Source organism: Simochromis diagramma, unplaced genomic scaffold (assembly GCF_900408965.1).
Source record: "Simochromis diagramma unplaced genomic scaffold, fSimDia1.1 OVJJ01000293.1, whole genome shotgun sequence".
Classification (NCBI taxonomy): domain Eukaryota; kingdom Metazoa; phylum Chordata; class Actinopteri; order Cichliformes; family Cichlidae; genus Simochromis; species Simochromis diagramma.
The window spans coordinates 18,606,799-18,628,296 of NW_024386801.1; the positions used below are offsets into that span (position 1 = coordinate 18,606,799).

The following is a 21,498-nucleotide window of genomic DNA, read 5'->3' on the forward strand; positions in this document are numbered from 1 at the left end:
TCCCAACATGCTCTGAGATTGGTCGTTATGGCAATGGGATTGGAGGAGGAAAAACTTAATTATTTTGCTCTACACGTGATGCTGGGATAACTTGATTGTTATTGTAAATTTAGTGACGCTTAAATATAAACCATTTACTGTAAAATGAATACAAATCTGCATAGTGCTTTACTGGGACAAACCGAGCTGATTTTTACTGGGAAAACCAGACAGCGAGGGTAGAATAGTTGAACCAAGCACAAATCTGTGCCTACACCTTATGAAGTCCTTCTGGGCCATGTGAGCATCAGAAACTTAAATATAATTTTCATTATTATTGTTGCTTTCAGTTCTCCAGACTGGATGTAATCTGTGCTTTCATTTGGTCCCAGTATCTTGCCATTATTATTATTATTATTATTATTATTATTATTGAGTACATGTACAAAAACTTATGTTTATGCGTTGGGGCCAGGGAAGGGGGGGGGGGGTGTTCTTTGCTACAGAATTCATATTGAATTTGCTTGTAGTGAAGTTTGTTTTGTTTTTTTTCTGTCTGCCATCCTTGTGTGTATTTTTTTTTTTTTTTTTTTTTTTTTTTTTTTTTTTTTTTTGTAGACTTTTCCTTTCAATGATGAACACAAATGTGCGCTATTTTATTTTTCTATTATTCAACAGCTGTTTTCATACGATTAGCTAGGATTATACAATTATCTACATTAATTTTATATTTGTTCTGTTATAACCTGTTTATCATTCGTATGACTAGTGATTAAAGTTATACTGTATTAAATAAAATAAAACCTATGCCAACCTGTGTCTTTGTACAGGCGGTGTGTTTCTTGGCTTTCAAAGCGGCACTTTTACTGTTCTTCACTGAATATGGTATCATTGTGTCGACAAACGCAGCTTCAGTCTTGTACTTAATGCAATGACATAAATGAAAACATGACAATTATAAAAGTAAAGCCAGGAATAAAAGATGTCTCTTACATCGTGCGCATGAATCAGTTTTTCTGATTTTAAATAACGATTTGAAAGCTGCACAGCAGAGCAGATTTAATGGTATGCTGCTGTTGTCAAACCCATAAAGCAACTTTATTGACTTGGTTACCGTTCACTGCGCTCAGCTTCTTGAGGAAAAACGTTATTGCTGTACATTAACTGGAGCAAAACCTGCAGGCTAGTTTAAGCAGAAAACTCAACCTGCATTGCATCATGCACAGCAGCATGCCTCACTCTCCTCAATTCACACCAAAACCCTTCCAATCTCTTGGTCTGCTTAAGTTGTTTCAACCTCTTCACCATGCCTGCATCCACCTGTAAGCGCTGGGGATTTTTTTTTTTTTTTTTTTTTTTTCATCACTACCCAACTTCTCTGGTTTCATATTTGTAGAGAGTGATGAGCCTCGAACCACCAGCTGCATTTTGCTGTAATAAATCAATGGTATAATCCTCTGATACCAAATGTATCATTTGACACGAGTTTTTGAGACCTCTACATTGTAAGCAACAAATCGCACAAGCTTGAGCAAACTGATATTTAAGTTCGGTTGTAATTTATCAGAAGCTTCAAAAAGCACTCTTAATTATTTTTTTAAAGCAAGTCAAGTATCTGAATACATTATTGAAGAAGCTCATAAAGTTACACTTTGCTAGTATGTGTATGGAGAAAATCCCAGAAGATCCACAGTTTCTAAAATACTGGGACCAGCCCATCCATGACACGTCCAAAGTCACTTAAATCACTTCTCTTCCCCATTATGTCAGTTTGAACTTGACCACGTCTAAACGCATTGAGCTGCCCCTATGACTCGCTGATAGAGATTTACCAGATTCTGAACAAGTGTATCTAAAAAAAAAATGGCTATTAAGTCTATATGAAAAATCATGTGAATTAAGCAGTGACCAAATCTTTACCCAATTGAACAGTTATTTTTTTTATCCAAAAATAGCAACGATCCCTCAGAGTGACCCAGATTTTCTCCCTGCGTATTTATTGGTAATAACTAATAGCAAACATAGCTTTAAAAAAAAAAAGTAGCTTCTCGCCACAAATACAATCGTAGAGACAATATGATCTCTTCCTTTATATAGCATTGATACGGGGCTTACAAAGTGCAGAAATAACTATATAGCTATAGACTATTAAATAAGAGGAAGATTGCTGTTTTCACTGTCTACTAAGGCATTGTGATTGTAGACAGTATTAAAACAAAAAAAAATTTTTTTCCTTTTTAATTACAGAACAGTCTGCGCAATGAGCTCAATTACAGAACTTTTCAGTAATTTCACACATTTATTTCTTACAGTTTAAGCATCATTTCTTTATCCTACAGAAATCCAGAGGAGAATTGTTGACACTGCATTTCTTCCTCCTTCCTTCAAATATCTCCGTGATTAAGTCCAGTTCTTCACACTGACAGAAAGCCGACTTTCACTGGTAGAGCTTCGTGTGGCCCGCGGTGTAAAATGAGCTTGACACCCCCACCGCCGCCCTCGGTAATCCTCCACCAGTATCGGAACTGCAGGTTTTGCGCGTGCTGGAGAGGAGGCTGTTTCCCTGCGATGCTGCCTCGGTTTTTAGCGGGTCATATTCAAACGCAGAGTGACGTGTCTTCCAGTTTGCGCCAATGCCAGTGGAGAGGGGGCGTGTCCAACTATTTTGTTACAAACACGAATCCGGAGTAAGGAGTCTTTTTACTGGGTATGTAACGGCTGCTTAAACTAAATAATATCAAGAGTGTCGCTGCGTTACGATGCGTGTGATTGTTGCGAAGGATCTGAGGGCGGTCTGGTGTCAGTGGTGGCTTTTTTTTAACATTCTTATTATTTTGTGCGCGTAAATGAATTGCGAGGCTCTTGTTTCGCGAGTAAACGGCAGCAGAATAGCCAGCTTCATAAGGTGTTGGCTGCTTAAATGTGCGGGATGGCATTATGTCGGCCAGTAAACAGCCTCCCGGGGCTGTGTGGACACCATCTGAGGCATCCCCTCTGTCTGCGAGTCGAAGCATTTTTGTCTGCAGCGTTGTGTGAGCGTGTAATGGATCGGCAGGGGGAAGGAGGGGAGGGGGTGTAGTTGTTGTGGTGAGACAGGTTAGACATTTTTACTCCAGACTAGTGAAGTAAACAAAGAGCTGCGATACGCGCGGTGGTCCTGTCTGCGGGACCCGAGAGAGGGAGAGGGGGGGAAGCGGAGAATGGCGTGGCTCCGGTATTGCCACACAGCTCCGCCGTAGTTCTCGTTTCGTTTGACTTTGGCATTGTTTAGTAAGGACGACCGGATCGGCTCTTTCTGTCCGTAAAAGCCGCCGTGCTGGCCGCCGAGGCCCCACTGAATCTCCCAGTCCACCGGTACTCGCGTAAAACAAACCGCGAGTGAGCGGTGAGTGAGTGTTTTAGTGCCGCGAACCCTTTTGTTTGTGGACTCCGCAGCCAGCGTCGACCGAGCGAGTGCGCGGTGCAGAGGGGCTGGCTGGTCCTGCTAGCTGTGCGCCTCGGTGCTGGGGCTGTCTCCGCGTTTCATCCAGATGGGAACTTAAAGGGGAGCACTTTAATGTTACGCTTTTTGTTCGGTTTGGAGCGTTCGTGGAGATGGGTGTAATTATAACGGGGGGGAACCAACTCGGGATAGTGAAGCTGTGCGTGTGTATGTGTGTGCTGCAGCCGACGGTCGCAGCTGAATCCTCTGCCTGGGCTGGAGGGAGGAATCCCGGGCTGCTGTTGCAGCTCCGCCTGTCGTGGGCGAGGGTTTATTTCGGAAGTTCCACCTTTTTAGGGGATTTGTAATGCGGGATCCGTGCAGCGATTGGCTGCAGTGCCTCCCACTTCCCCGCCCCCTTACTGTGGGAGGGACACAAGCCTTAATGGCACAGCCCGCCCACAAAAGTCACGTGCTGCAAAACTCCAGGAAGTAGTTAATTGTTTTTCGAGATCTATTGGTTGGGTGGATGGATAGATTACTTAATGAACGTTAATAGGGAAAATGCAGTATTGCAAACAGCAGGGCAGACAAAAAGAATTAATACATAGATGCAAAAACTAATTTAAAATAGAAACCAGAAAGACCGAAAATTCCAAATATTTATTTATTTATGTTTATATTATAGCTCCAACCATCACAGCATTTTAAATGCATAGGTCCTGGACAATGGCAGCCACTGCAGCAGAAAAGTCCTAACTTTTTTTTTTTTGTAAAACAACTCCTTGAAACATTTTTTGTGGGAAGTTGAACTGTAAATCTACTCTTATACAATACCGCCAAAGGAACTCTGCATCTAAGCATTATATTTTACATTAAAATTCTGCAGACTATCTTGCATGTAGAAAAGCTGCAATGTGGTATGATGTGATGCTGATGCCCAGTGTGTGCTGTGAACTAAACTTCATTTTAGAAGAGCCATACCATAGAGCCCCAATCATTCTGTTACTATATCCATTGAGTCAAAAAACAAAGAAATATCAATAATCACACTTGTGCTTTATTTATTAAGTAGTTATTATTTATTGAACATCCATCAGTTGTGCAGTAAACGACATGGAATATATGTGGATGTGTTGCTGTTGTTGATTGTTGAGGTTAAAAGACCAAGACTTACAATTTAAACCAGTGGTGTCAATCACATTTTACACTGAAGACAACATACTGTATACTTTGATCATAAGTGGGTGGGATGAGTAAAAACATTTTTTATATAAAATACAGAAAAGATTCTACAGAAAAGGTTCTGCCAATTCATTGACCAGACTGACCTGTAATTATAAAATATGTTTTCATGAATTCACAGAAAATGTACTTGTACCCCCATGGACTCAATGTAACAGAATCCAAAAAACAAAACAAAACACGGAATTGTTATAGTACATAGTGGAGAAACTGGAACTTTTCTGTAATATAACTGTTTATCTATTATTTAATTACTTTAGCTTAGTAGTAATGGAACTGGGGAACATAGTTGGAAAACCTGTAAAACTTATGAAAATACAGTTAAAAGTTTAAAATCTATGCATTCCTACTCAAAGCTGGCCAGTGGGCAGGATTGGAGTCTTGGCTGGGCCAATTCTGGCCTCCACGGCTTATGTTTGACATCACCAGTGGATGCTATTTAAAACCCAGTAACTGCCGTCTGTATATTAATGTTCAAATTCATCTTCAAAGCAAGAGAAAAAACTCAAATGCTCTTTAAACTTTTCCCTGGTCAGTAACATGCTTATTCTTCTTGATAAAACTCATGTGGCGCCTTATCTAACACCTCCGTGACCGTGTTATACCTTAATAATGGACGGGCTGTGCTTTCTACGTTCGTCTCTAAACATGGTGCTATTATGCTTTCCCCATTTATACTGCAGCTGAGCCTCTCCGCTCTGTGCTGGCATTATCGCGCTTCAAGTCAAAAGGGTGTGCTTGGTAACTGCTCGAGAAATCTTTGATTGACAGTTCAATTTCACAACCGAACACGTCGCCCCGCCCTTGTCCGGGTTCTTCGAACAGACTGACCAATAGCTCCTAAAAGGAGGACCGCTTTTCACTCCAGGGTGAAAACCCCGCCCACCCCAGCTAACCGAACGGAGATTGTTTTCGTTTGTAGGGGAGATTCTCACTTTGTAGCTTGAATTGTTTATTTCAAGTAATACGCCATCGATTAATTGCTTTTTGCAGATACACTGAGTTCCTGTCTTCTCCGGTCAGTGGTGTAGCCTTTCACCACGAGCGAACGGATTATCGTACCATCATCACCGAACTTCTGCTTGCTATTTGGGAGAGAGGGGTGAGTTCATTCAGCAAGCTAGTGTTGGCAAGCTAACTCCCTCCGGTCAGAAGACGTTTTAACAAGATCACGTAGATGATCGATGCTTCTTTGTATGCCGTTCACTCATAAGTTGATCTAAATCCATCAGTGTGGCAAATCAATAGCAAATATTCGCCTTTTCAGCGAGAGCCCACCAGATCGCTAATGGCTTAGCTGCATGTGCTTCCCTCTCCTAGCCCCGGACAGCGATCGGTGTCAGGCTACTCATGTTGTTTACATTAGCTAGCTGCTAGCAGACAGCAAACAACTCCCGTCGACAGAACAAGTTCCCAGCAAAGTTAATTAAAATAAACAGTATACATTTATTTTAGCCTGACCGTTCAGCAGGGTGCCTTGCGTACGAGTTGCTCTTGGCTCTTACCTGCTGGAAAATGGAGTGTAAACGCGCTGAACTCCTGCGCCACGCTCTAAATGGCGGGCGTGGGGAAAGCGTAACTCGAGGTCGCTGCTTGTAAAGGCCTGTAAACGGGACGGGAGAACCGCGGTTGTGGGGCTGTTACCGTGTAATAGACACAACCGCGTTTTCATATTGGAGGACTGTAACGTTACTACACTGCGCTTCTGTCTGTAAATACCACAGGCTGGCTTTCTTTGGCCGTGCGGAACGACTCGTTTGCTGGCACGGTGGAACTCAGCTGCTGGTGGGAGCAGAGAGGAAGCGTCAGAAGCAGCAGCGCACGAGCACTCGAGTTTATCATTGTGTTACTTTTGCTCGACACACGCGTGTAGAATTTTATTAGCTGCCTGACTTTAGCGCTTTTATCTTTTTTTTAAGTACGCCATTCCTTCGAGTGCCCGAGAGTTGCCGTCGTCTTGAGGAAGTTGTGAATGGCAGACCGACTTCCACGTTCCCACAGCACCTGTTTGTCGGTGACGTAGGCTGTCTGTCTCATTGGCTGCTCGGAGCGCGAGTCGTACATTCAGTTCATGCTAACGTTGTCATCCATGTAGCACGTAGAGACACGGGACAGATAAGACAAGGCACAGGGGATCCGCGACAAGCCACAAGTTGTCGTAGAAATATTTTAACCGGTATTTTTGTCAGCGGCGTAGCCAGAAATAACAGAAAAATACACAATACACTTTGGCTCAACCAAACGTGTATCGGTAACGCCTGCGTGTAGCTGAGGGGGGGGGGGTATAATTAAATCATATTCATCGATTCATTAACGTGGCTATTACTTTAATGTAGCAGTTGATTTAATTGCCTGTATACTGCCGTATTATTATAGCTAATACTACCTGTGTATATTATGTATACATTTGAAAACTGCAAAATAATAAGAAACTAGAACTCTGACGAAAATTAAAGTTTATTATTTCCATCCAAAATACACTAAAGTAGAAGCTGAAAGCAGAAAAACATGCAAGTACTTAAATAAAGTGCAAGTACACGGAGCAGTATTGGAAAGTAGTGAATTACCCATGATTAAATTATTATGGTACACACATTTTGTAGCTTCATCAGCTACATTATTTGTGATTCAAGTCCTTGTTTTAGCCAGTTTTTTATGTGCACTGCTGGAGTGGTAAACACCATTTTTTCATTTTTACCATACTCCTGTACAGTTGTCTTCTTCCCTTTGAAAAATACTGGCTAAAATGTTTTATGTTTTTAATCTAAATATGGACAGGAATATTTGTAAAACTAACTTAAGAAAAAAAAACTTATTAATCAGAAGGAAATTCATACACAGCAACCAGGCTTCCCCCACACATAATAAAATCAAAATAGAAAATTCACTAAATACAAAATATGTGCCCCGTCCTCACATGGGAACTTTTGCAGTAAACGTAACTTTGTGGCATTCTTGCTGCAGCAGGCAAGAGGGAGGGTACAGATAACACTGGTGCAGAAGTGCACAATGCAAAACAACAAAAAGACACCCCCCCCCAAAAAAAAAAAGAAAGAAAGAAAGAAGAAGTGGGGACTCAAGACTCCCAGGTGCTGTATCCTGTGTGTAGTTCACCTTTGCCTGCCAGCTTTTCTTGAATTCTCCAAACGTGCACATGGCCGAACAGCTGTTCAGGAAGCTCCATATTCATGCATAAAAGTTGGATATAGTTTCTAATGAGAAAAAAATGCTGTCAAAGTAGTCAAATCACATGTTAATGAATCAATATGGTCACATTTTATTGACCTTGATAAACGTAGAGGCTTCTTTTTGGTGCTGAAAGCATCAGACGTTTCAGTAAATCTGCGTACTGTGAAGATGGTTATGCAATCATTTTCTGGCACAGCCAAACAAGAAAAGTGGTTCACTGTGTGTGTGTTTGTGTGTCTATAAATTCACAGTACAAGGAAAAATATATATTCCCACAAATTCTTGAATGAAATTGTTAGTGTGATGTAATAGATTCAGATAACTTCTCAGAGGTCTGAGAAAATGGGCTCCATATGTTGCTGTGTATTTACAGATCTCGCAGCTCTCCCGAGTATGCGTACATAATGAAGCGGCGTGGGGAGGATCCGGAAACGGTTTTTGCGTCCCCGCAGCGGCGCCTCGGTGGCAACGCGGAGGCTTTCCAGCATCGTGTCCTGGCCCCTGCTCCAGCTCCGGCTGTGTACGAGGCCGTGTCTGACAACATGCAGCCCACAGCAGGCGTCCAGTACTCCGTCCCACAAGGATATCAGGTACACAGCGTTGGCCCGCTCAAGATTTATTTGATCGTTTTGTTTGAAGAGTTATCATTTAGTGAGGACATAGCAACTTTTCTTTACTAAGCACTCACAACTCATGCTCCAGGCTTCCCCACCTGTCAGCTGTGCACATTCTGTCTATGTGTCTCAGTTTATATCACCTTGAGGGGACTGTTGTTGTGATTTGGCACTACCTAAATAAAACTCAGTCTAATATTAAGGGACTATGTGGCACTTTCACATGGTACTATTTGCTGTACTTTTAATAAAACCTCTCTGATTTCCCAGGTTCCCACAGTGGCCCAGAACAGTGGCGGGCATGGGCACACTCCAAGCCCAGCTGTCCATGGGGGCTCCCACCACCACAGCCCGGCAGTGCAGTCCCACGGGCCCTCGGTGATGTCAGGGCACACCCATACAGTTGCTCCTCAGGCCTCTGCACAGGGCCAGCAGCAGTTCCAGAGACTCAAGGTCTGTAAATCTAATTTTACTTTTACAGTTGAAAATGCTAAAGAGGTTTGGGGAAATTAACAAAGCTACATTATTAGAACTTCTCTGGAAATGAGTTTATTTTTAAGTCATTTGCTTTTTAGTTTGTTGTTTTTTGGTAGCTTAGACACAGCTTTTATTTAAATTTGCACCATGATTGTAAAAACAAATAAGATCCATTCATAGTGATGGTTCATTATGCCTTAGACTGAAACATTTAAAATGTGTGGTAGTAGAGAAAATCTGCCCTTTTTAGGCAGATCACACATCAGTTGTGAAATTCAGTTCAGTTTATAGCTGATGCAGGTACCAGTGTTTTGGGGGAAAAAAATCATGGCACATAAAGCTGGCTTTCCTCTCTCTCTCTTGCTCTCCCTAAGGTGGAAGACGCTTTGTCTTACTTGGATCAAGTGAAGCTGCAGTTTGGCAACCAGCCACAGGTCTACAACGACTTTTTAGACATAATGAAAGAGTTCAAATCCCAAAGGTGAGGCCACGGTTTTGATTAAAGATTGATCCCTTAAAAGTTGACTGACTTTCTAGAGCAAATTTTAAATTTGATCGTGTTACCTACAGGAGCAGACGAATAAATAAATATTCAATGGCAGGAAAGTTATAATGCAGGTTTTTTTTTCTTGAATCGTATTAGCGTACAATTAAAGTGAGCAGTTAAATACAGTGGGGGAAAAGTATTGGGGTTATTTATCTAATTGATTTACATTAGTTTTTTTCGGTTCATCGTGAATGGTAGCGGCTCCATACTGAATCCAATAACCTCGCGGACGGTCGCACTGGAGTGAAGTTATGATAATACGTTTTAACGAGCTGAGGACGGCGCCTTATATTAGCACAATTGCAATAAAAAGCTTCGCGACACGTGTTAAACCACAGCAGCGACATTCTCGCTTCTAAACTGCGTCTCTGAGCGAACAAATTGAGAGGGAAAGTTCCTGAGCGAGTAAGCGTCAGCGGATCTTTTCAGTCATGTCACTTGAGTTTGGACACGGTTTGCAGTTAAGTAGAAGAAAAGCAACAAACACTTTTGCAAACATACAAACAGAAGGTAATGGTATTTCAGGGGTGAAGCACCTCCGAGTCTGCTGCTTAGCGTAGCTTAGCTTAGTTTTGTTCGAGTTAGCTTGTTTCATGCTAGGTTGGCACTTTCGCTAGCTGCTGCGGCCGCCGCGTAGCGAAGTAAACAACAACAACAACAATGAAATGTTGTGTAGACGAAATGATTCGTGGTACTAACGTGGACCTAGACATTAAACGTTTTTGACCAGTCGTTTATTTTACTTTTTCTCCCATCTCCATAAAACGAGCTGGCATTTTTTTCACAAGCAACAAGTCTTGTACAGTTAGCACCTACAGAGATGCATTTATATGGTTTAATTTAAAGTCCTAAGAGTACACACTGCTCTTGATGCCTGAGATGTTGCCAGGTTTTAAATGTACTCGAGATGTCTCCCCAGGTATAACTGAATTTTCAAATTCTTTCTGCTTTTGCGTTTCCAGTATTGACACTCCCGGAGTGATCAGCAGAGTGTCACAACTCTTCAAAGGTCACCCTGACCTCATCATGGGCTTCAACACTTTCTTGCCTCCCGGCTACAAGATCGAGGTCCAGACCAACGACTTAGTCAATGTGACGACACCGGGTCAAATCCACCACATCACCCCACATGGCATTTCAGTCCAGAACATCCCCATATCGGGAGCTGCTCCCCAACCTCAGCCTCCGCTTCCCTCATCTGCAACCACCACGGCTCCGCCCCTTCTAACACAGCCCACGCCTGCCAAGACCAGCAAGGTGAGAATAAAATGTGGTGGAGTAGAAACTGAATATTGTGTGGGGTTTTAATTTTTTTTTTTTTTTTACTGTGAAGCATGTGTTTCAGTACACTTAAAATCTTTCCTGTTTCAGCCTCCTCAGCCCCAGGCGTTAACACCAAGCAGCCAGAGCAATCCGTCCATCCCTGCCTACACCTCTCCCCGCTCGCCACCTATGCAGCTCCACCCACCACTCAGCGGGACCCCCACCGGCCCACCCATGCAGAACAACCAGCCAGTGGAATTCAACCATGCCATCAACTACGTCAACAAGATCAAAAACCGCTTCCAGGGCCAGCCCGACATTTACAAAGCCTTCCTGGAGATCCTCCATACTTACCAGGCCAGTGTCTCAAAATGAAAGCCAGAGTGAAGTTCTAAAGCGTTTCTGAGCTTAAATTTTGAATTTACATTAAAATTAGCTTTTAAAGAGGACCTTTTATGCTGATTTCCAGCTGTTTTTGCTGTAGCCCTGTACTGTTCCTGCATGCAGTGTCAAAATGTATGGAAAAGCTACTGTTTTTTGTTAGTGCTGCTCTTGGTCATTTAGCCTGGCTTCTACTATGGACTACACAGAAGCGGCCACAATTCATGTAATGAGATATATGACAGGAAAAATATTAAAAAAGCCCAGTAGAGTGACTTTTAATCACTCAATTTGTTTGTTCCTCCACCCACAGAAGGAGCAGCGTAATGCCAAGGAGGCTGGAGGAAACTACACACCAGCTCTGACTGAACAGGAGGTTTATGCTCAGGTGGCCAGGCTCTTCAAGAATCAGGAGGATCTACTCTCTGAGTTTGGGCAGTTTCTCCCTGATGCCAACAGTTCAGTGGTGAGAAAATCCATGTATTTAATGTACCGTATTCTACTCATGAGTTCAGATTTATTAGAGACACCTTAAACACAAAGGTAAAGTTTATTCATTAAAATCAGCCTCTCAGAATAATGTTCCCCCCGTAGTCTGTGAACTGTCATGTTGATGCGCTCGTGTCTTAATCTGTGTTTTGTATTCGTCGTAGCTATTAAATAAGACCACTGCTGAGAAGGCCGAGTCTGTACGAAACGACCACGGTGGCACTGCCAAAAAGCTTCAGCTCAACAACAAGCAGAGGCCCAATCAGAACGGCTGCCAGATCCGTCGCCATCCCACGCCAGGGGCCACGCCCCCTATCAAGGTACATGCAGTCTCATACTGCTAAGCCCAATTTGGTTTTATTTCCATGTTTTATGTGAAGTGTTTCGCAGCAAAAATTTTCTGGCACAACTTCACCTGCTTCCAAGGTGCACGGAGAGGATGAAAGAATTCACAAAGCAGGAACTCCAGCAACACTTGAGGGAAGATGAACAACGCATTTTGGCTTGTGCCCTTTATCAGGGTCAACCCTGATGACCCTGATAAAGGGCACAAGCCGAAACGCATTGGTCAATTATTAAAGTTGTTCATCTTCCCTCAAGTGTTGCTGGAGTTCCTGCTTTATGTGAAGTGTTTGAAAGTTTTGGTTTTTAAATTATTGAACCTGTGTCTTGAATGTCGTTTTGGGAATGCTGCAGAAGAAGCCGAAGTTACTGAACTTGAAGGATTCCTCAGTGGCAGAGGCCAGCAAGCATGGAGTCGGCACAGAATCTCTGTTCTTTGAGAAGGTGAGTTTGTATTTTGTTTTTTAGTTTGAATAAGAGGAAAGGGGAATTAAAAAGTGGATCGTCTTCCTCCATCCCACCCTGTCCCTAGCTTCCTCTTTTGTCACACGAACCCACTGCATGTCCTCCTTCACTACATCCATGATTCTTCTCTATATTCTTCCTCTTTTCCTCCTGCATGTTAGCTCCATATTCTCCAGCCTTTGTTCCAATATATACACTATCCCCCCTCTGCACTCCTCTGTCCAAACAATGTTTAACATAATCACAGAGCAACTTAACTTTATTTGCTAGTTTATCCGAAGAACACAGGCTTTGTGTTGGTGGTTCTTGTTGTTCTCAAAAACTTGACTTATGCCACAAGACTTCAGCAGATTTTTATATTTTAGGTGCGCAAAGCCTTGCGAAGTGCAGAGGCCTACGACAACTTCTTGCGATGTCTGGTCATCTTTAACCAGGAGGTGATTTCCAGAGCTGAACTGGTGCAGCTGGTACTGCCGTTTTTAGGGTGAGTAACTCGGATCACGTAAAATAAAACTTTTGCAGTAAATTTGATAGATTTATTTATTTTATTTTTTGGTTGTTTTTTTTTTTTATATATATCTTTCTGTTAAACAGAAAATTCCCTGAGCTATTCAACTGGTTCAAAAACTTCCTGGGGTATCGTGAAATGTCCCACATTGAAACATACCCCAAGGAGCGGGCTACCGAGGGCATCGCCATGGAGATTGATTATGCTTCCTGTAAGAGACTAGGCTCCAGTTACAGAGCCCTGCCTAAAAGCTACCAGCAGCCCAAGTGTACAGGCAGAACTCCACTTTGTAAAGAGGTGAGAGAGGAGTGGACATCCAGGCGCTCATAAAGCTACTGTGTTGTTCTTTAACAGCAGTTGTCCTTTTTTCTGCTTTGATTTAGATTTATCTTGTTTATCATTTCTGAAAGTAGCTGTTGAAACTCGCTTGTCATTTCTTCCTGGTTGATTGGTTCGCACTTGCAAACAGGATTTGCACAGTAGGAAGGGGAGGGGCTTCTGTACTCACAGCCTGAGCTGTGTGCATTAAAGCCCTTATTTAGCTTCTCTGCTCTCATTGACTTTAGCCTTTAGGCTCACCGGGAAGTAACTTCCCTGTGAGCCTAAAGGAAAGAATTTTCAGCTCATGTACAAGTTATGTACATGAGCTGAAAATTCTTTCCTTGGTTGATATAACGTATATGAATATAATATGCAACGCTGTCAGAAAATAAGAAAAAAATCTTTTTAATACTTTATAGAGTGATATTGGAAGATTGTATATAAAAAATTGGATTTGCAAAAAAAAAGTTAATTTCATATTTTTGTAGTTTGTTGGATCCGTTTTTGCTTAATGCTAACAGTCAACCCCATCCTCATGAATGTAGTTTGAGTTGACGTCTGTATTAATTTTTGTTTTTTTTCCTGCTGTGTCCAGGTCTTAAACGACACTTGGGTCTCCTTCCCCTCTTGGTCTGAAGACTCCACTTTTGTCAGCTCCAAGAAGACTCAGTATGAGGAGCACATCTACAGGTGTGAAGATGAACGTTTTGAGGTGAGCTAATACGTGTAACTTGTGTTAATGATGACAACAAAAAGATGATATCCTTGAAGGGGGAAAAACATTGTGGTAGATGCTATTTTGCCTTTCCAGAAATTTTCCAATTTTGAAGTTAAATTGGAATAATGACTGACTGGCTATACTGAAAAAATCTCTCTTGTCCTCAAACAGCTGGATGTTGTATTAGAGACCAATCTGGCTACCATCAGAGTCCTGGAGACGGTGCAGCGGAAGTTGTCCCGCATGTCCGCGGAGGAACAGGCCAAGTTCCGCTTGGACAACATGCTGGGTGGCTCCTCAGAGGTCATTCACCGCAAGGCCATCCAGAGGATATACGGAGACAAAGCGCCCGACATCATTGACGGCTTGAAGAAAAACCCTGCTGTTTCTGTCCCCATCGTTTTGAAAAGGTACAGCTTGAATCAAGGGCCGAATCATTTACTGTATGTCTTTAACTCACAGTTGCTTGGTCTCTGTGGAGGTTAGAAGATTAAAATAACATGAATCCATTCTGTGAGTTGGCCCACAATTTATAAACGCAGTAATCCACACAAGGAAGGGAGCACAAATATCATGTTGGAGTGGTTAATCCAAAAATGGATTAAGAGAAACAGAATGATCTGGCACCTCCCTCTGTGTCACGCGCTGAAAGATGCAGATTGTTGTTTAAATTGTCATTCAGATTTGGAGTTCTTACATTACTTTTCTTTTCAAACAGGTTAAAGACAAAAGAGGAAGAGTGGCGGGAAGCCCAGCGAGGCTTCAACAAGATCTGGAGGGAGCAGAACGAGAAGTATTACCTTAAGTCTCTCGACCATCAAGGCATTAACTTCAAGCAAAATGACACCAAAGTGCTTCGATCGAAGTCCTTGCTCAATGAAATCGAAAGCATCTATGATGAGGTCATTTTCTTTCTTTCTGTGATCATTTTCAGCACTTGGCAAGCATAAAGGTTGACTATACACTGCTTTAGAAAATTTTTTTTACTGAAGTTTTGTTTTTTTGCTCTGCAGCGTCAGGAGCAGGGCTCTGAGGAGACCACCACACCAGTCACAGGCCCCCACCTGACACTGTCCTACGAGGACAGCCAAATCCTTGAGGACGCAGCAGCCCTCATCATCCACCATGTGAAGCGGCAGACCAGCATTCAGAAGGAGGACAAATACAAAATCAAACAGATCATCTATCACTTCATCCCTGACATGCTGTTTTCTCAGCGGGGCGAGCTTTCAGATGTGGAGGAGGAGGAGGAGGAGGAAGAGGAGATGGAACTGGAGGAAGGAGCTTCTAAAAAGCACAACGGTGTCCCGGGCAGCGGGAGTCCCTCAAAGTCCAAGCTGCTGTTCAGCAACACGGCAGCGCAGAAGCTGCGCGGCTGCGACGATGCCTACAACCTCTTCCTCGTCAACAACAACTGGTATGTCTTCCTGCGGCTTCACCAGACACTCTGCTCACGTCTGCTGCGGCTGTACGAGCAGGCGGAGCGGCAGATCGAAGAAGAGGTCAGAGAGCGGGACTGGGAGAGGGAAGTCCTGGGGCTCAAGAAGGAGAAAAATGACAATCCAGCCATCCAGCTAAGACTGAAGGAGCCCAGTGAGTAACAATAAACCCCATATACCCAGATTTTGTGTTACATTTGTTTGCTTTTCCTTTTCTGACTTTTGTACCATGTCTGTTTGTAAAGGTCCTATCAATGCTATCTTCGTAAAGTGCTTAAACGCAGCGCACACGATAAAACCAGATTCAACAAAAACATAATAGTTCAAACACAAAGTAAAGTCTTAGAACACTTGGCATAATGTTTTAAAATGGAAGACGCATGACAAGACCTAAGTGTCGTATCAAGAGTTTGACGTGAAGTCTTTAAAAGTGATTTGAGAGAAGATAGTGATGACACAAGTTGCCATTTATCAGGCAAGTCGGACCACGACTGCATCTCTCGGTCAACTTCTTTTAGCTTGAGGTGGAAACAGTCTGCAGGCTGTGCTCTGGTTGCAGGGACTGCATTTCCAGTATATCTCTAGGCCATGAAGAGCTTTAAATATAACATGTAAAATGTTAAAATCAGTTGTTAAACGAATGTGCTGTGACTGTAGGAACAGTAAAAAGCCAGTAACATGTAGATACATTGAGGAAAAACTCACCAGTAGTTTTTGTAACAAAAAGTGGAAATGTTTTTTCCCCTCATGCTGTTCCACTTAGTGATCTGCTTTTATTAAATATTTCTTCTCTCCAGTGGACATTGAGGTGGAAGATTACTACTCTGCTTTCTTGGAGATGGTTCGGAATTTGCTGGATGGCAACATGGAAGCATCTCAGTACGAGGACTCTCTGAGGGAAATGTTCACCATTCACGCTTACATCGCGTTCACGATGGACAAGCTCATCCAAAGCATCGTCCGGCAGGTATTGGCTTGTTTTCTCAAGGAAAGAGCTGCTGTAGTTGTTTACCAGCCAGTCACTAACTCTCTTTCCTTCAGCTCCAGCACATTGTGAGTGATGAGATCTGCGTCCAGGTAACAGACCTCTACCTGGCAGAGAGCGCCAGCGGAGCCACTGGAGGAAGCTTGTCCACACAGTCCTCCAGGAGCTCCGCAGAGACGATCTATCAGCGGAAAGCCGAGCAGCTCATGTCTGACGAGAACTGCTTTAAGGTAAATAAAGTTGTCGCTCGCTCTCAAACCTAGCCATGGCATGACGGCAGATTAAACCTTTTGCTAAAGCTTTGGAAATATGGAAATTAGCTCATTTAAAGTTTAGAAGAGGTACTTAAAAGTAATTTTCCACAAGGCTGCAGGACTGGTTCCTGCACAGTCCAGATGTCAAACTTAATTTGTTGCTGTGAAGAACGTCCTACTTTTACTAACTGGAGAGTTCCCTTTTTTATGTGTTTTGGGTGCGTTCACTGTCAATAAACGATCTCCACATTTTAAAACACAAGCAGTATCGTTCAGTCTTTCCCTTGGCAAAGACTGTGAGATTTACACAGCAGCCAGGTTTGTGACAGACACGTGCAATCAGCATGACTTCTCTGTAGTAGGGTTTTTCCATTGAGAGTACATAAGAGGGTGTGAATCACCAACCAGTTCCTACCCTCTAAAATGGTTGCAGTAATGGGGAGCGAGGATCACCATTTGCACTCACTTATTGCTTCCATTGACTAAAGCTGCTAAAGCCACCTGTCACCAGCGAGCAGATTTGCTTTTTGCCCTACTTTCAGCTTCGCTTTCATTAAAGCTTCACTTTACATTAAATATTTATCCCATTTTGTTAAAAACAGAAATTACCCAACTGGTTTTATAGTTGAATACCTAAAACCCATTCATCCTGTTTACTTTGACTGCAAACTGACTTGTTACGAAAGAGAGATGGAAACTTCCACTGAACACATCCATTTCCACTCTTTTTATAATGTGTTCAAAAATCTGAAGCTCAGTAAATCTAAAAACTGGAATAAAAGAGTAAAATGTTGCAGTATTTCCTGTAATCTGAGCCCTCAGGGTATTTTTTTTAATCTGACACATTAAATTATTTCTTACTCTTGGATAGAGAATATCATAGACTTATGGTCTGTTGTCACTACTCTGAGTCCAACTACTTGCCAGTTTTTAGCCGAAATCCAAATATCGGATCAGCCCATCTCTTTCTGACGATGTTCTTTTCTGTCCTTACTTTCTCTTTGCTGCTTAGCCTTCTTGTTTCTCTCCACTGTCACAGAGTGCTGGTTTAAAGAGGATCATTGGTGTTCCCTCTGTGTTGAGTCCTTATTTTTTGTTTGAAAAGTGTCTTAAACTGTCCGTCCTGTTGCTTTCTCAGGTGATGTTTTTGAGAAACCGAGGACAAGTGCAGCTCACGGTGGAGCTGCTCGACACAGAGGAAGAGAACTCAGACGAGCCCATGGAGGCCGAGGTAAGAAACACAACGGTAAATCTCCAGTGTCAAGGTCCATTAGCATCAGGAACTATTTTTAAGCCAGTAATCAATCTACTCTTTTGGGTTTTTGGGTTTTTTTTGTTCACATTAAGGATTAAAAAAACAAAACATGGCTATTATATAAATGATGTGTATATGTTTAATAGGTCCCCTTTAAATAAACAGGCTCTGTGATGTCTAATCAACTGTAAAATGGCAACAACGCTGCACAAATGTTGTTTAAATACTCACACTGATAACAGTATTTGTATGGCAGTAGCAGCTCTTCTTTTATTCCCACACTGCTGAAATGTGGCATTTTATTACACACAGTTCAGTTCACTTAAACTAGTCATTTAAAGGCCTGTAATCAAGATAACCAGTGTGTGGAAATACTAGTAAGAACCTGTTGCCAAACTTGTGGTAATACTGGCGCAGTGCTCGTGTTTTCACACTCATGTGTGTGTTAAACTTGGGTTTTGTGCTTGTTTTCTGTTTGCAGCGTTGGTCTGATTATGTGGGACGCTACTTAAACCCAGATTCCACAACTCCTGAGCTGAGGGAGCACCTCGCTCAGAAGCCAGTTTTTCTTCCCAGGTGCGTTTTCCACATTTCATCGCTCTCTGATGGGCCACGCCCTGTAAAATTCAAACAGGAGGCTTTTGATTACAGCAACCCTAATTGACTTGTCCTGACATATTCCTGCTCGATTTCATGAGTCACTCTCATCACGTTTGTCTAAACCAGGAATCTGAGACGGATCAGGAAGTACCAGAAGGGCCGAGAGCAGCTGGACAAGGAGGCCTGCGAGGGTGGCAAGAAATCGCTGGATAAGGAGAAAATGGAGTGCATGTTCAAACTAAACTCATACAAGATGGTCTACGTCTTTAAGTCTGAGGATTACATGTACCGACGCACTGCCCTGCTGCGAGCTCACCAGGTATTTACCAGCTAGTGTTGTTATTTAGCTGTTATGCCAGAAATATTTCTTGGTTACAGCGTTCCTGTATTTATCATAAGGGAGGAAAGTGAGTGACCTTTGACCTCCCATTCATTCTGTTTCAACTCTCGGCTCTGTAAGATGTCAGTGAGGGCGGAAGGCTTAGGCTTAGTTTGAGGTTTCTGTGTTCAGTGAGTAGAAAATCTGTTTCGTGACATCAGTCTTGTTTTTCCTCAGTCACACGAGAGGGTGAGCACGCGACTACACAAGCGCTTCCAGGCCTGGGTGGAGGCGTGGGTCAAAGAGCACGTCACCCGCGACATGAGCGCCGAGACCAACAAGTGGCTGATGGGAGAGGGACGTGAAGGCCTACTGCCCTGCAGCACCACCCGTAACCCAGAGGTCCTTCACTTCATGAACATCAACAAGTATCGTGTGAAATACAGCACACCTAGCAAGGCACCGTAGCCAGCCAGACCCACGAGGACAAACGGAAGCAGACTGACTTTTGGGGGGTTTAGGTCTGATATCAAACAGGAATAGAGGTAGAGACGAAGGGTCGTCAATGTGTTTTTAAAGCGGACATGGGAGCACAATTAAGCTAGCTGCCGTGTGTGTTGAAACCGGGGTGGGCAGGAAATCTGAAATCTTTTTTTTTTTTTTTTCTTTTCTTTTTTTTCTTTTTAAACCAGCGTTTTTAGCTGGGCCCTTTTTTTTTTCTTTTTTTTTTTTTTTTTTTTTTTTTTTAATTTAAATTTATTTTTCCCCAGGGCCTTCGGTGCCAAAACTTAGGAATGGTCATGTTCCAGTCGCAGACCTGAGCTCTTACCAGCACTCGGAGCCACGTCACAAACTTCCTCGAGCCTTTACGACAGAGCTTAGCGACATAAGAAAAGAGAGTGTGGTGCTTTTTTTTACTTTATCACGGCTGAGCTTCAATTCAGTCTGAAGCCATCCAAGTAATCGAGTTCCATCAAAATCAAATACACAGGGATTTATTTATGAAAGTGTTATTCTGTAGTATTCACTGAGAACAATATGATGGACAAGTGCACTTATCTAGAAAAAAAGGGGGGAAACGGTTCAGAAATTTTGTTTCCCAGATTGAAGGTTTGGGGGGAGCTCAGTAAAGTCTGAGAGATCTGGTTCAGACATTCCTGTGTTACGGCCAAATCACAATCATGTCTCATCAAGCAGACGGAAAGAGGGTTACAGTTTCTTTTCCAAAACACATGGCAGCACTATTAGAAACGGTGCCTGAGCTCCAAACCGCGTTGTCGGGTTAACGTAGAAAAAAGCACTGTTACATCTAATGTTTTAAAAAAAAAAAAAAAAAAGAAAAGGAAAAAAAAGGGGGCCTCACAACACTGTTTGGTCTCAGACTGTAAAATTGTATAGCTCGTGAATGTCAGATACTGACATGTATTCCAGTGTATGTGTTGTGTATATATATTATATATAGTTCTATTAACACACACAATCCTCGCCGCCCTGGAAGTCAACCTTTTTAAGATGCCCTCCGCCAATACACCAGCTTTAACACACTCAAATACGAACACACAAACACACATGCACATCTTGCTCATGCCCTCATGTTGTAAATACACTGTGTATATAGTCTCAGACTTTTTTATGACAGATCTGTGTTGTTGTGCTAGTAATACTTTCCAAGCTTACTGTGGACTTTAGTGATAAATGGCTAAAGTTAGTATGTATATGAAAAAGATAAATGCAAGACCATTTATTACCGTTTTTACCAAAGGGAGTCGATTCTAAAATAGCTGTTTTTGCCCCCTTTGTGTGTTCCTTTATGTCTTTTGCTTTTTAATTTCTGTAGTTAAACATGGGTGGTGGGGGAGGGGAGTAGAAATGTATCCAGGTCTTTCCGTTTATTTGAAACAAAAACATCTTTTCTTTTCTGAGTGTCACATTTGTTTTCAATAAAATCACTGCCCCCAATTTCTGACAGCCGACACCGTCCGTGGTGATGGTGGGACTCATTTTAAAGTGCAGTGGACTCCACCACAGTCTCACATTGTGATGCACGCTTTCCTCCCTGGATAGATTTCTGCTGCAAACATCACCCCACACCATATTTTTGATAATGGAAGAAGTCACATGAGCATGTCTTTAGTCCCTTTATTTAGACATTATTTAAAGTAATAATAAAAATGACATTTGTAGCCTACAGAGATCTTTATTGTGTTGAGTGATTTATTTTTTTCCACACTTTCATCTCATCTTTCAGTCTCTGGTTTGCAGTTTTATTGGTGGGAAATATTGTGGAAGTTCATAAAATGCAGTACTTCTTTACAGCCCGCGCTCTAAATACGTTATCACCTGTATTGCACCGTAAGAAGTAAAACAAAAAAGACCAAGAAGAATGATTTCTACAGCAAAAATTACAAACGCCCCCAGTTTGCCTTTGAGTTGGCTGAACAAATCAAGTCAGCCAGTTGCTCCTCAGTGCTCTGGAGTTGTTTATTTCTATATAAACACTGCCTGGAATCAAAGCTCGCCTTAATCAAATACAGCCCATCTGCATTAGTTTGCATGCCCATATGATCTTTATGTTCACACACATTTGAACTGATGTTACTGACCTATGAGGGATAACCAGGGCAGCTCGGTGTTGGAGGAGGAGAAGCTGTCGCAGGTTTTGTACCTACACCGTGTAAATCAGGATT

The 21,498-nt window shown here is 42.4% G+C and overlaps 1 protein-coding gene across 3 annotated transcripts; it reads left to right on the top strand.

The window, feature by feature from the left end:
• Positions 1–2,617: 2,617 nt before the first annotated feature.
• Positions 2,618–21,005, top strand: sin3aa (SIN3 transcription regulator family member Aa). Of its 3 annotated transcripts, none has more exons than XM_040026303.1 (21): positions 2,618–2,686; positions 8,208–8,424; positions 8,719–8,901; positions 9,300–9,406; positions 10,435–10,729; positions 10,844–11,092; positions 11,430–11,582; positions 11,770–11,925; positions 12,302–12,391; positions 12,778–12,896; positions 13,007–13,217; positions 13,837–13,953; positions 14,131–14,369; positions 14,678–14,861; positions 14,973–15,552; positions 16,196–16,365; positions 16,440–16,613; positions 17,776–17,868; positions 18,374–18,468; positions 18,619–18,811; positions 19,049–21,005. In XM_040026303.1, the coding sequence occupies exons 2-21, from the start codon at positions 8,239–8,241 to the stop codon at positions 19,277–19,279; spliced, it is 3,825 nt and encodes a 1,274-aa protein (XP_039882237.1). In that variant the 5' UTR covers positions 2,618–2,686; positions 8,208–8,238; the 3' UTR covers positions 19,280–21,005. The 3 variants fall into 3 exon arrangements, with proteins under 3 accessions (XP_039882237.1, XP_039882238.1, XP_039882239.1); XM_040026304.1 differs by lacking the exon at positions 2,618–2,686 and adding an exon at positions 2,727–5,747 and having other exon boundaries at positions 19,049–19,279; XM_040026305.1 differs by lacking the exons at positions 2,618–2,686; positions 8,208–8,424; positions 8,719–8,901; positions 9,300–9,406 and adding an exon at positions 9,447–9,932 and having other exon boundaries at positions 19,049–19,279.
• Positions 21,006–21,498: the final 493 nt, after the last annotated feature.